The sequence below is a fragment of the Macrosteles quadrilineatus genome, unplaced genomic scaffold, assembly GCF_028750875.1.
Source record: "Macrosteles quadrilineatus isolate MER2022 unplaced genomic scaffold, UCM_ALF_1.0 Scaffold_1__1_contigs__length_201487025, whole genome shotgun sequence".
Taxonomy (NCBI): Eukaryota; Metazoa; Arthropoda; class Insecta; order Hemiptera; family Cicadellidae; genus Macrosteles; species Macrosteles quadrilineatus.
The window spans coordinates 60731383-60745006 of NW_026542594.1; the positions used below are offsets into that span (position 1 = coordinate 60731383).

The following is a 13624-nucleotide window of genomic DNA, read 5'->3' on the forward strand; positions in this document are numbered from 1 at the left end:
GATAAATTTATATATTCTGTTATGTACATCTGGAATATTTCCATAATCTTTGGGTCGAATCTTTTAAAGTTATCAGAAATTATGAACGTTATTCCTTTTAAAATAACACCTCTAATACTTAGAAATTGCTCGAATTCGAGCAACAGGGACACTAGTAAATCATAAAAGATAAAAAATAATTTTAGCGAATTTCCCATACAGGGAATAAGCTATTACCATTAGTACTTATGGTAAGACATGGACGCGGGACCGATTTTTGTTTTGTTTTGAGGTCCCTAGAGGCCAAAAACACCATCCGTTCAAATTCATATATATATATATATATATGTGTGTCCGTTAGCACGATAACTCGAGCAAAAATGATCCGATTTTATGAAATTTGGTACAAACGTGTAAACCTACATTTATTCGAACGAGTTCGCGATCCAGCATAATCGGACCATGGGAACAGGGGTTTATGGGGGGTTTTATGGGGTAAAAATGGGTTTTCCCATTTTTGACCCTAAAAACAAAAAAAATTGCAAATTCTTTCTAAACCGTTTTTTAGAGCTTAAAAAAAGAAATAATTTAGTATATTGAAGCGCTGTTGCCTAACTGTCACGGAGAAAATTCAAAAATAGTGTAATTTAAAATATTTTCTTATGGAGAAAATGAAAATTGTTTTACTTGACTTGTTTATGGGTATATATTGATAACATTATGCACATTTTTTTTATTTCATCCTATACTATTGACGTATGGTCAAAAAACACTTTTTACCTTCCTTGTAGCAGCAAAGCTAAGCACTCGTTGAATCTAATGTTATTTAAATAGGGAATAAATAACCTATGTCTTATTTATGGAAATATTTTAGTAGAAATATAATCTGACAAGTTGAAATTCGCTTAGTCTGCAGGTTTGCTGCGGCGGGGTATTATTAATATACAACTGTTTTACTTTAACAGCCAATGAATACTAGTGATGCAATGCGCTGAATTTTCAAGTGTAAATTCAATCTAGGTAAATACTTCCCCCAATTTACATTTAGGAATCAGTGCCAAGTAATTTTTCTTCTGTGAGCTTCCACTGTAAGTAAACTACGGTGAAAACAAAACAGTATATTCTAAAACTGTTGTTTCATTAGGTTTAACCATTGCAACCATTTTTAAAAAATTTTCCTTGAGCGTATATTATCGGATCTATACGTGATGCTTTTGGTTATTTTTCACAACTTTTCTATGCCCTTAATGGTTCAAGAACCAAGAAGGTATTTTATAAACCCCACTAATAGGAAAGTTGTTTTAGTTCCGATATCAGTATATAGGGCCTATCAGTATTGATGTGCTTGCGATGTTCGTTAATCTCTTCAACTATACTTTAACACTAATGTATGATTACTCGTTATATGCAAGTTGATCGTGACGTCATGGAGGAGAGTCGTGCTGATAGTTCGTCTGCTCCGTGTAAAAGTTGCGATAAAGTAATTAACCGCGATGGTCGTGGTTTTTACTGTGACGGTTTTTGTAATGGATGGTATCACCCTGGTTGTGTGAAGTTAGACGATGATAAATACAGTAAAATAACTGAATTATCGGACAGTGTAAAATGGTACTGCGATCCATGTGCTGTGAAGCTGGACAAAGTGGTCGCTAGTGCTTGGATTATTGACGAGCTTCTCAATCTGCGTGGGTGTATGGACAGTTTGGCGGGATCTGTATATAGTCTAATTGAAGATAATAATAAGATAAATAAGTAGTAAATTTTCCATATGACAAATGATAGGTTATGCCAGCTTTTGAAGCTTGATAAAGAGGAAACTGACGAAGTCAATAGTGAAGTCAGGTCGGCGGGAAGACTTATGAAGTTGCGTCTTTTAGCTCCGTAGTGGTTGGACGTAAAGAGACCTTCAATCTGGATCGAGTTGCTCGGACTCTAGAGTCAATACTCACTCCGTCTCAGCGGAGCCAAATCGTGTGAGTGGAATTGGTGTAGTGTTGGACTGTGGTAATAGGCCTGGTTATGACAATTGCGACGAATTCCCATCCATTAGTAGTGAAGAGGGAAATGGCGGTTTTAGCATAGACTAACCAACACAAGTAGACTTCTCATCCCATTGTAAATTTTGAAGCACGTTTTTCGTGTCTAGTTCATGTACGGCGACACTGGGCGCTAGTGTCGACGAAATTTTGTTTCTATTATTTTAGGGTTAATTTCTTGATTTGTGCTTTACTGTTTGGTTATAAAACTAAAGGACAAGTTATTGTTTATGATTAGATCGTATTATTTGGCAAGGTTTAAAAGACTGTAATAACGGGAAACAAATTGTAAACAAAACACGACCTCTACATAAACCGTACAGAACTAACAATAAAAATGTCTTCCATAAGGATGAGAAATCTACTAAGGGAGTATGTTTTATCTATGGTATTAGCAAGGGAAAATAGAACGCCGTAAAAAAATGGTGTAATCGTGCTAGGAAAGGTGCTACACAAACTTCACCTCCAATTATAGGAACGAAATCTGATCCGTCAGAAGCGTCTAGGGTACGAGCTGAGGAGAAAAAAGACTATATTTGTGTCTAGGCTGTGCTCTGATGTGAGTAAAGAGGATATTACTAACTACATGGAAAGTGCATCTCTTGAAACCGATTGTATTGAACTGAAACCTAAATACAGTACCAGTAGTTACTCCTACAAGTCTTCGAGGTTAGGTGTAAAACCTGCTGACAAGGAGAAAGTTTTAGATTATAGTTTCTGGCCAGTAGGGACTTTGGTCAGGGAATTTGTTGTCAAGACCTGGAAACTAAAAGTTATTCGATCGCAGACTTTTTTTTAGCCAAAACCACTTGTGAGTCATACTCATCTCCAGTCTTAGAGAAGTCATCTGCACATGTTATACTGTGTTCAATTAATGTGCAGAGTCGCAACAAGGAGATTTGTACAAGAGAATAACATTGATGTATTGTGTGTTTGTGAACATTGGCTGCTCTCTAACGAAGTCGATTTTTATAAAAGTGTGGGTGATCTGGATCTCACCACTCATTTTTGTAGGTCCAATCCCAGTGGCAAGGTTGCCATTTACACTAAATCCGATCTAAAATTCACAGAACTCAATCTGAGTAGTTATTGTGAAGAACTTACAGGTGAGTTCGTAGCTATTATATTGCATGAGCTTGAACTGATTGTAGTAGCGATGTATCGTTCCCCAAATAGTACTTTAGAACGTTTTTTGTTCTCTTGGAACAGTGCTTGACTTTTGATTTCTTTTGGCCTGGCTGTTGCTATCGGTACCGATCATAGTATCGATCTTCTTAAAACCGGCCGTGAGTCAACCGAATTTTTGAACTTATTACGTAGTTTGGGGTTCAATAGTAGTGTCTTTGTTCCCACTCGAAATAAGGCATCCTTAGACTCTTTTATTACTAATCTAGATTCCTGGAATTATGAAGTCACGGTTGGTGAAGATCAAGTCGCAGATCATATGCATGTGTTATTGAAGCTAAATGACCCTAGGTATACCCTAGAAAAAGACTTGGTAGGACCTAAATTAAAAACGTGTGTTTTAGAAGATTTAGGATTTTGGACTAACGAATGAAGGACGATTGCAAAGGTTCCGTGACATCATTGCAAACCTGACACCTGCTTGGTTTAATGAACTGTGTACTCTTCCAGCAAATTCAACTTTCTCTGAATTTTTCTCTCATTTTAGTGACCAATTAATTTTCAATTCCCTATGAGAAACAAGACAGTTAACCTAAATAGTAACACCGGTGAACCGCGCGTTAAAAAGTGCAATTCCGCATGATCACATAATAGTGATCCTGCGGAATTTAAGAAATATATTCTTCTTGCCCATAACATTTCAAAAAGTAGACCAAGCACTCTTCCTTACATTCAAGAGCTGAGAAAGGAGTATCGCACTTGTCTGCGAGAGGCAAAGCAGTCAGCGGCGGCGGGCAAGATTGCCACCACGGCTAATCCGTGTAGGACAGCATGGGATTTGATCAACCAGAGCAGACCCAGGGCGGGAGCGGGTACTGATTTGAATTTTGCAACCACAGAGGATTTCAACAATTTGTTTTCGGACTCTGTGGACGGTATTGTTGACTCCATTCCAGTAAAGGATAACAATTACTATATTTTGATTAGCCCATATCCCATGGGTAGCCTACATGATAAGTTTGAGTTGGAAAATGGTTAGTGCATTAGAGGTAACAAATGTAGTCAGTAGTTTTAAGTCCTCTAGCAGTAAAGATGTTTATGATATGTCAACGGATTTTATCAAAAGGGTTGTACATGTAATCGCTCCTTTACTGGCCCACTTATTTAGCTGTTGCCTTCTTGAAGGCATTTTTCCTGATGTGCTGAAAACAGCCAGAACTGCGCCTGTGTTCAAAAAGGTCCCAGGTAACAAGGTAAGTGTTATATATCCCAAAAATCTATCTTTTATTTTAATATTAATCATATGACTGGAATAATTTCACACTGTAAATAATTCAATGTTTATCTTTCATTATTAAGAAATAAACATGTATCAAGAGTTGTGTTCATATATTTTGTATTAATTTGTATTTAATAATTTGGTGACGAGGAAGAAAATGACTGAAATACAAGACCTTATATCTACTTTGAACAATTTTATGACATTAATGACACAACATACAAGTCAACAGACAGAACAGCCTAGATCAAAACATAGTACCAAGGACCTACTACAGAGCAATGCCTTGATGTTTGATGCTTATGATGAAAGTAAGGAAACGTTTGAAAGCTACACTCAGCGTTTAGAAATATTTTTTTAAATAAAAGGATTGACAGACAAGGATTCAGAGACAGAACAATTGAAAGGTTTATTTTTAATCAATTGCTTAGGTGCTAAGCACTACAATCTGATCTGTAGTCTAACATCTCCAGACAAACCAGACTCAAAAACATATCAAGAGTTACTGATATTACTAAATGAGCACCTAAGCCCAAAGAAGAACATACTTACAGAATAGCACAAATTCTTATCTCGTTTACAAGATGGAAATGAATCAATCACAAATTATGTTACGGACCTCAAACAACTGGCTTGTTCAGCAGATTTCAAATCTGTGTGTAATGAAGGAAAATGTACAAAATCTGTTATAAATCTTATGCTCAGGGCTCAATTCGTCAGAGGTTTATATGACTCAGACATCAGAGAAAAACTCTTACAACTGGGTGAAATATCATTTGAAAAAGCCTTAGAAATCGCCTTGGCTATAGAGGCATCAAAACTTGACAATCAGATTTTATATACTAATAATAATCAGAATGACATTCACAAAATAAGTAAAACAACAAAGAACAAAATTGGACCTAAAAACAACAATTTATCAACTAAAAACTATTTCTCTAATGACTCCTCAAGCAAAAAGAAAGACAACAAAAACAAAAGGCTACAAAGACTGGGATTTTCAGATGTCTGTTTGCACTGTGGAAGGAATAACCATGAAACACAAATTTGCCGATTGATAGATGAGCTAAATTGCAGGTATTGTCATAAAGATGGACACATAGAAATGGTTTGTATAGCGAAACGAATACAGGAATTACAGTATTCAAAGAAAAATGTAAAAAGAATTGATGAAATTGATTCTGAATATGAATACGACGTCCAACGGATCATAAATGTATTAAAGAATGACGAACGAGATGACAGAATGATGATAAACGTATCTCTAAACGGTAAACAGCAACGTTTCGAGTGTGATTCTGGAAGTCGTGTTAGCATAATAAACAATGATGACTTCAAGAAACTAGACTTACATGTTCCAGTTTGCAAAACAAGTGCTCTTTTTCGATCTTATACTGGACAAATATTCAAACCAATCGGGGTCTGTACCCTAAGCATATCTTACGAAGGGAGATCTTGCAGAGAAGATCTATACATTGTAAATCTACCTAAAAACGCTATTCTTGGAAGGGATTGGATTCGAAAATTGAAAATTAACTTACACAATATTAATCTTGTTAGTATGAAGAAATCAGAGGTTGATAAGAACACTGTTATCAAATCCATCAAGCAAAGATTCTCAAGCGTTTTTGAACAATGTATTGGTAAAACACCCAACTTCACATGCTCTTTAAAACTAAAGGATAATTCAAGACCTATGTACTTAAAACCCAGACCAGTACCTCATGCCCTTCGAGAAGCTGTTGAGAATGAACTAGATAAACTCGAAAAGGAAGACATAATAGAAAAAGTGGACCAATCTGAGTGGGGAACACGAATTGTTGTGATTCCAAAAGCAAATGGATCGGTCCGTATTTGCGCGGATTACAAGGTAACTGTGAACCAACAACTACATGACAGTCGTTACCCAATACCAAGAATAGAGGATATCCTTAACAAAATGAGGAATGGAAACTATTTTTGCACGTTAGACATTTACAAGGCTTATTTACATCTTTCAGTGGACTCTGAAAGTTCTAAAATCCAGACAATTACCACACATAAGGGTACATATATAGCCAAAAGACTGTTTTTCGGAATTAAGACAGCTCCAAATGAATTTCATAAATTTATTGACCAAGTCGTACAAAATCTTGAAGGAACAGTGGCTTATTTTGATGATATTGTTGTACAAGGCTGCACTTTTGAAGAATGCAAATCCAGACTCATAAAGGTCTTAGAAAAATTGGAAAAACACAATCTACATGTAAATGTTGAAAAATGCAAGTTCTTTGAGAGAAAGTTGCAGTATCTGGGTCATATCATCAGCAAAGATGGTATCCAGAAATCACCAGAAAAGGTGAGGGCAATCCAGGATGCTCCCCGCCCATCAAATATCACAGGAGTGCGTCAATTCCTTGGACTAGTACAGTACTATTCAAAGTTCATCAAAGATGCATCTACAGTGCTAAATCCCTTACATCAGCTTCTAAGGAAAGACAAACGTTTTCATTGGTCCCAGGAATGTGAAAAAGCTTTTACTCGTGTTAAAGAAGAGATAGCAAGTGACACAGTTCTTACTCCATACAACCCAGACTTACCCGTGATACTTGCCACAGATGCTAGCTCTGTTGGCTTATCAGCTGTACTCTATCATAAAATGCCAAATAATGAAGAGAGGCCTATTGTGTTTGCCAGCAGATCCCTCACTGCTGCAGAGCGCAACTATAGCCAATTGGACAGAGAAGCAACTGCTGTATATTGGGGGTGTAAAAAAATGTTCGATTATATATACGGAAGGAAGTTTACTCTTGCCATTGACAACAAACCACTGATGACCATATTTCATCCAGACAAGAAACTACCACTGTTGACTTCATCCAGGATGCTTAGATACGCTAATTTTCTTTCAGGATTTGATTATGACATTGTACACAAAAAATCAAGCGACCACTGTAATGCATCAGATTACCTCTCAAGACATCCCTTGCCAATAAAAGAAGAGAATATCAATGTGGTTGACGAAGATTACACTGTTCGAAGAGAGACAATACACTGCATAACAACCGATACTATCATGGCTAAAGATATAGAAAAAGAAACATCACTTGACGATGAACTCTCTCGTTTAAAGGAAAAGCTCCTAAACGGAGAAGTCGCTGACCCAGAAATATCACTTCAAGACGGAATTATTTTTAGAGGAAATCGTGTTGTCATTCCAAAAAAGCTACAACCTAAAATCCTCCAAGAATTACATTCAACACACGTAGGAATAGTGCGGATGAAAAGTCTGGCAAGAAACTACTGTTACTGGAAAAACATTGATACAGATATTGAGAGTATGGTGGCAAGTTGTAAGGCATGTTGTGAGAATAAGAAAAACCCAGAGAAGGCCCCTACCCATGTTTGGGAAATACCAAAACGCAATTGGCAGCGAGTTCACATAGATTACGCAGGACCTTTTCTAAATCACAACTTCTTGATTGTTGTAGATGCCAGGTCAAAGTGGCCAGAAATATATCCAATAAAAAGTGTGCCAACAACTGCCAGTACTCTTCATCACCTGAGAGAAATATTTAGTCACCATGGCCTACCAGAAATATTGGTCAGTGACAATGCTACAATTTTCAAATCAGCAGAGTTTCAAGCATTCTGCAAACGCCAAGGAATAAGACAACGATTCATTGCACCAGGAAACCCCTCTACTAATGTTCAGGCGGAAAGATTTTGCCAAACACTCAAGACAAAACTGAGGTGCATGCAGTTTGAACAGGGCACTTTACATGAAAAACTATGTGCACTATTATTTCGGTACCGAGCTACACCACTGAGTACTGGTGCATCCCCAGCACAATTAATGTTTGGCAGGAACTTGAGAACCAAGCTAGATCTCTTAAGGCCTAGTGAAGATGACAAAAATGAGGCCCAACAACCAATATTTAACAAACATTTCAATATTGGGGAGAGAGTACAATCAAGAAATTACGCAGGATCCATTCTGTGGAAATTTGGAACTGTCGTGGAAAGGCTGGGGCGACTTCACTACCTCGTAGAACTTGATGATGGGTATGTGATAAAACGTCACTTCAATCAGCTTCGAGTTTGTGAAGTGCCAAAAGATCCTACTCATTACAAAAGCCCTCTACCTAACTCATTGAAGCAAACAAGGCAAGAAAGTTCAAACAACCAATGCAACCCAATAGCCAAAGTACCACCTACGCAAACTCATCGAACTTTAATATTCCAAAATACCAATCAAAATTGTTCAAGACAACCTCCATTCATGGGACATAAAAGGTACGGCATGTTAAGAAAATCAAAAAGCAATTCAGAAAGGTCACATGATACAGAAAATGTCTCAAGTAGCACCACGAGCTGGGAAGGAACTACGGGCACTGAAACATCGAGTCCTACAGCAAACTCAATGCCTGATAGTGAGACAAAAAGCCCTATAACTAACAATGAAGCGTCAAGTACAAGCAATCGTACAAGCAGCCAACAAGAGGCCGAAGAGCCGAGTACAATCATACAACAAGACGCTGAAGGGTCAAATGCAAACTCACAACCAAATGTCCCTAACATTCGCCGTTCAATGAGAATCAGAAAACCGATTAAAAGGATGAACTTATAAATGAACGATCTTCTTAAATAAGTAGGGAGGAATTGTTATATATCCCAAAAATCTATCTTTTATTTTAATATTAATCATATGACTGGAATAATTTCACACTGTAAATAATTCAATGTTTATCTTTCATTATTAAGAAATAAACATGTATCAAGATTTGTGTTCATATATTTTGTATTAATTTGTATTTAATAGTAAGGTAACACATGTAGTCAGTAGTCTTAAGTCCTCTAGCAGTAAAGATGTTTATGATATGTCAACGGATTTTATCAAAAGGGTTGTACATGTAATCGCTGCTCTACTGCCACACTTGTTTAGCTGTTGCCTTCTTGAAGGCATTTTTCCTGATGTGCTGAAAACAGCCAGAACTGTGCCTGTGTTTAAAGAGGTCCCTATAAATGTACTAGCAAGCTATAGGCCGGGGTCCCTGATACCTGTGCTAGGCAAGATATTTGAAGCCGTAATGTTAAGACAGATAAGTGATAACTTTGAAACCCATAACCTAATAGTCCCTGCTCAGCACGGCTTCCGTAGGGGAAACTCCCCAGTCACTGCGGTGGGCTCCCTTTTGCACGTTATTCAATGCTTTTGAAGACAAAATGTCAACCTCTGTTGTTTTATGTGATCTGTCACGCACTTTTGATTGTGTGCCGCATGACCTACTTGTAAAAAAGCTTTCAATGTATGGTGTTGGAGCCTGTGCGCTCAAAATGATTGAGTCCTACCTTTAAAATAGGTTTTAGGCTGTATCCTGGGCTGGGGATAAATCAAACTCTCGAGCGGTTAAGCATGGAGTACCCCAGGGCTCAATCCTTGGTCCTTTCTTATTCATTGTTACTATGAATGACTATTATGGTGTCTCAAATGATATATTGATGTACGCGGATGATACCACTATTTATGCTACACATATTGATCATATTATGATAAAACAATCTGTTAGCACATTGTTCAATAAAACGTCTCAATGGTTTGATGGAAATAAATTGGCCTTGAATGCGACCAAAACTCAAGAAATCATGTTTAATAAATATTTTTCCAGTGATGAGTCTGTAAGATTGCTGGGTTTCACCCTGGGTTCGGAGCTTGCGTGGGATGACCACATAGATGAACTTTGTGTAAAATTAAGTAGAGTTAGGCATCTTTTGAGGAAGTTGACCTCTGAACTACCTTTTAACTTTCTGAGACTTGCTTTCTTTTCTTTTTTCCAGGCCCATATTGTATATGGCACACTCCTGTGGGGTCACTCCCCGCAAGCTCAGAAAGTACTGCTCCATCAAAAAAAGGCTATCCGAGTAATATGACAGGTTCACTATCTGAAGAATTTGTTCGCTGAACTTCGCATTATGACTGTTGTATATTTATATTTACATACATGTTTATATTTAGCAATATTTGTTAGCTATTAAGGACAGGAAGAAGATCTTGTTTACAACAAGGATGTCCACTCATATCTCACAAGAAATAGAAACAATGCACATCTAAGTAGCAATAGATTGAGTAAAACTAACAACTGTTTTCCTGTTACAGGCATACAGTTTTACAATGCTCTCCCGGAAAGTGTTCAGTCGTTGCGGAAGTCTAAATTTACCAAAATTGTTAAAGATTGGCTCGAAACGAATCCTTTTTATGAATCTGTTGAGTTTTACAATGCTCTTCAGACTGGCCATTGTTTTGTTTTGTAATTTTATTTTTATACTCAGGTATATGTGTCACAATTTTATTTTTATTTTTATTTTTTTTTTGCCATAACTGTATGGTTTGCTGTTTTGTTTGCTATGTGAGTTTAACCAATTTCAGCATGGTTTGTAATGGGGAACATTTAATTTATTTATATAAATTGGTGTGATTTATTTCTTTGCATAGCTTTGACGTTACCTAATGTATTTATTACTGAATGTTATCATAAATCTCTTGAATCTCTCTTGATATCGAGTATCTAGATGACGAGCCTTTAGATGCATAAGCTTGGTCGTATGCTATAACGGTTTCAACAACCCTGACTGATTAATAGTGCGCCTACCTAATTAAAACCACATAATTGTTTATAGCTCACCAACCAAGTTTAGATATTATCAATGCACATAAAAGATGATTAACCTACTAATCTAATAGATGATAAAAAGTTCTAAGTGATCAACGAACGTTTCACTACGTATGCCTACTCCCTTACAATTATCATCCTATTAGATACGCTAAAGATAATGTTAAACAATGGGTTTTTCAGGTACCAATGAAGTTAATTTATTTCCTTACACAAGAAGAATTTATGTGACAGTAACGCTTGATAAAAAACAAGTAAACAATTATCCATATTTAACATTAGTATGAAAGTCACATTACGACAATCATGTTCACTTCATAATACCTTGCTTTGTTTTGCTTGTGGTAGGGGGTTTGTGGTTTGTGGTTGTGGCTGTGGGTCACCAACCATAAGCTGGACACATTTAATTATTTAAATGGACAATCGCACTGCATTACGATACAAAACTTATATGTTAATCTTTAAATAGGGGTATTTTAATTTTGTAACGATATTTTTGCACCGTTGCCCGAATGATATTGTTCCTATATAATAGCATCATATGAAATGTATACGCGAAATGTATTATTAAAGATGTAAAGTGCTATATGGTAAAACCAACGCTTATAAAACAGTATGTTACTGCGATGGCAGAACTTTTTCTTATTACATTTTATTTGAAATTTCAGGGACACCGAATGGTTGTTCAACGCTGTTGTATGGCTGACACGTTTACAAGACCGGTGCAGTTATAACGTCTTCTAGGATGACGGATCCACTAATCATTACACTTTCTTGATATCTCAAAAAAAAAAAATTTTAATACAATACTATAGATGTGGACTGTTAATAGTTCAAGTGTAGTTAATTAATGGACAATGTTAGATATAAGTTGAATTAATCTAGTTTTTCTCTATATTTTTCCGTAAACAAAGCTGTGGCTGATAGATTTTAATTTAAACAGATTCACGCTATTTATGTACCATGTAAATTTAAAAATTGCTAATCATGTAATTAATCGATCATAACATTGAGTCAAGAGACCAAACTGAAGAAAACCAAGTTTTACAATTATAATTCTAGGTATAGTAATAATAACAATGCAAAAAAAACTGTTAGCTCGGATTTTAATGTATATTGTGAAATGTATAACCATGTTAAAGAAATATAAAGACAGCCAACACATTTTTTGAATTAATGATTAAGTAAAAACAATTGAGAAAAGCCTTGATGTTGAAAAGTAAACCATGTGTCTACATTAGGGAGTATATAAAATAATGACGATGTAAAATGGATTTAATTGCATAGAGTAATACAGTACGAATACATGTGAGTAGCTATTAGTCCCAAACTTGGCCGGTTTCAGACTGTTTGTATTTCACTCCACCTCTGGCTTAAAGCCTTAAGTTCTCCTTAAATCCTAGAAAACACAACCCAGCCGAGTCTTTACCTTGTGAAATAAAATATTGGAACCAAGAGCTACAGAATTTCAACTAACAAATAAATGTACGGACTGGTAAGAATTTGTAATGATCGAAATCACTGTGTTAAATTAATGCTTTAGAATGCATTCGGAAAAGAGTAGTGTGTAAACTTATGTGTATATGCTTTGTGGAAAGATAATAGTTTTAAACCGTCAAAGCAGGGCTATGTTTGCAGTTGTTGAGTTGAAACATAAATTGAAAATCAATTTCGTGGAAAATGCACTTGGGCAAGTAACTATTAGTTTTTTTAGCGAATACCGTAGGTGGCACGGTAAGACCTAGACCCTGGACCGATTTACTTTTTCATTTTGATGTCCCCAGAGGCCAAAAACACTATTCGTTAAAATTTTTTTATATTTTTATATTTTTATAACCAGAGATCGCTCTGGTTATCTCTGGTTTCCCAGCAATGGGTAAGGCCTCGATCGGGCAGCGGTGTAAATGGGAGGTTGGGGTTCCCCCCGTCAGTGTGCTGATGGTCCCCTTCCTCCTGGCTATTGATGGCGGGTTCTGCCTGTCAGGGATGAGATAGGTCCCGAGTGTTGCTTGCACTAAATGCGTCGGGGTGCTCTACTATGGACCTCTAGGTTCCGACCTAGTGGAACCCAGGTGGAGTGACGCTTAAACAAGCAGCCGGAATCCCTGGTTAGGATTGAGGGGCAACCCTCTTTCCGAAGGGTCTGCTTCGGCAGCCGGCGAGCCTGATGACCTTAAGTCATCCGCCCATGATGTGCTAAAGGTTGATGCGTAAGCTTCGGCCTACATCATGGGGCCCGGGTATGTCCTGAAGGATAGGTACCGGGTAAGCAGTCAGGGGGCTTCGGCTCTCATGACAACAAATAATAATAATAATAAATAAATATGTATATATATATATATATATATATATATATATATAGATATAGATTTATATATATATATATATATATACGTCCGTGAACGCGATAACTTGAGTAATTTTGGTCCGATTTTGATGAAATTTGGTTTAAAGGTGTAAAGCGAGATAAACTTGAATGAGTTCGCGAACCAGCATGATCGGACCATGGGAACGGGGCTTTACGGGGGGTTTTATGGGGTAAAAATTTGGTTTTC

At 36.8% G+C, this 13624-nt stretch overlaps 1 protein-coding gene across 1 annotated transcript; it reads left to right on the forward strand.

Annotated features, from left to right (window-relative positions):
* Positions 1-5980: 5980 nt before the first annotated feature.
* On the forward strand, positions 5981-9028 carry LOC128997443 (uncharacterized protein K02A2.6-like). The gene has a single exon (XM_054423084.1). The coding sequence runs from the start codon at positions 5981-5983 to the stop codon at positions 9026-9028; it is 3048 nt and encodes a 1015-aa protein (XP_054279059.1).
* The last annotated feature ends 4596 nt before the right edge of the window (positions 9029-13624 follow it).

What these genes read in the sequence shown, in the direction of transcription:
- LOC128997443 (XM_054423084.1), top strand. Translation starts at nt 5,981, where the DNA reads ATGAAGAAATCAGAGGTTGATAAGAACACTGTTATCAAATCCATCAAG.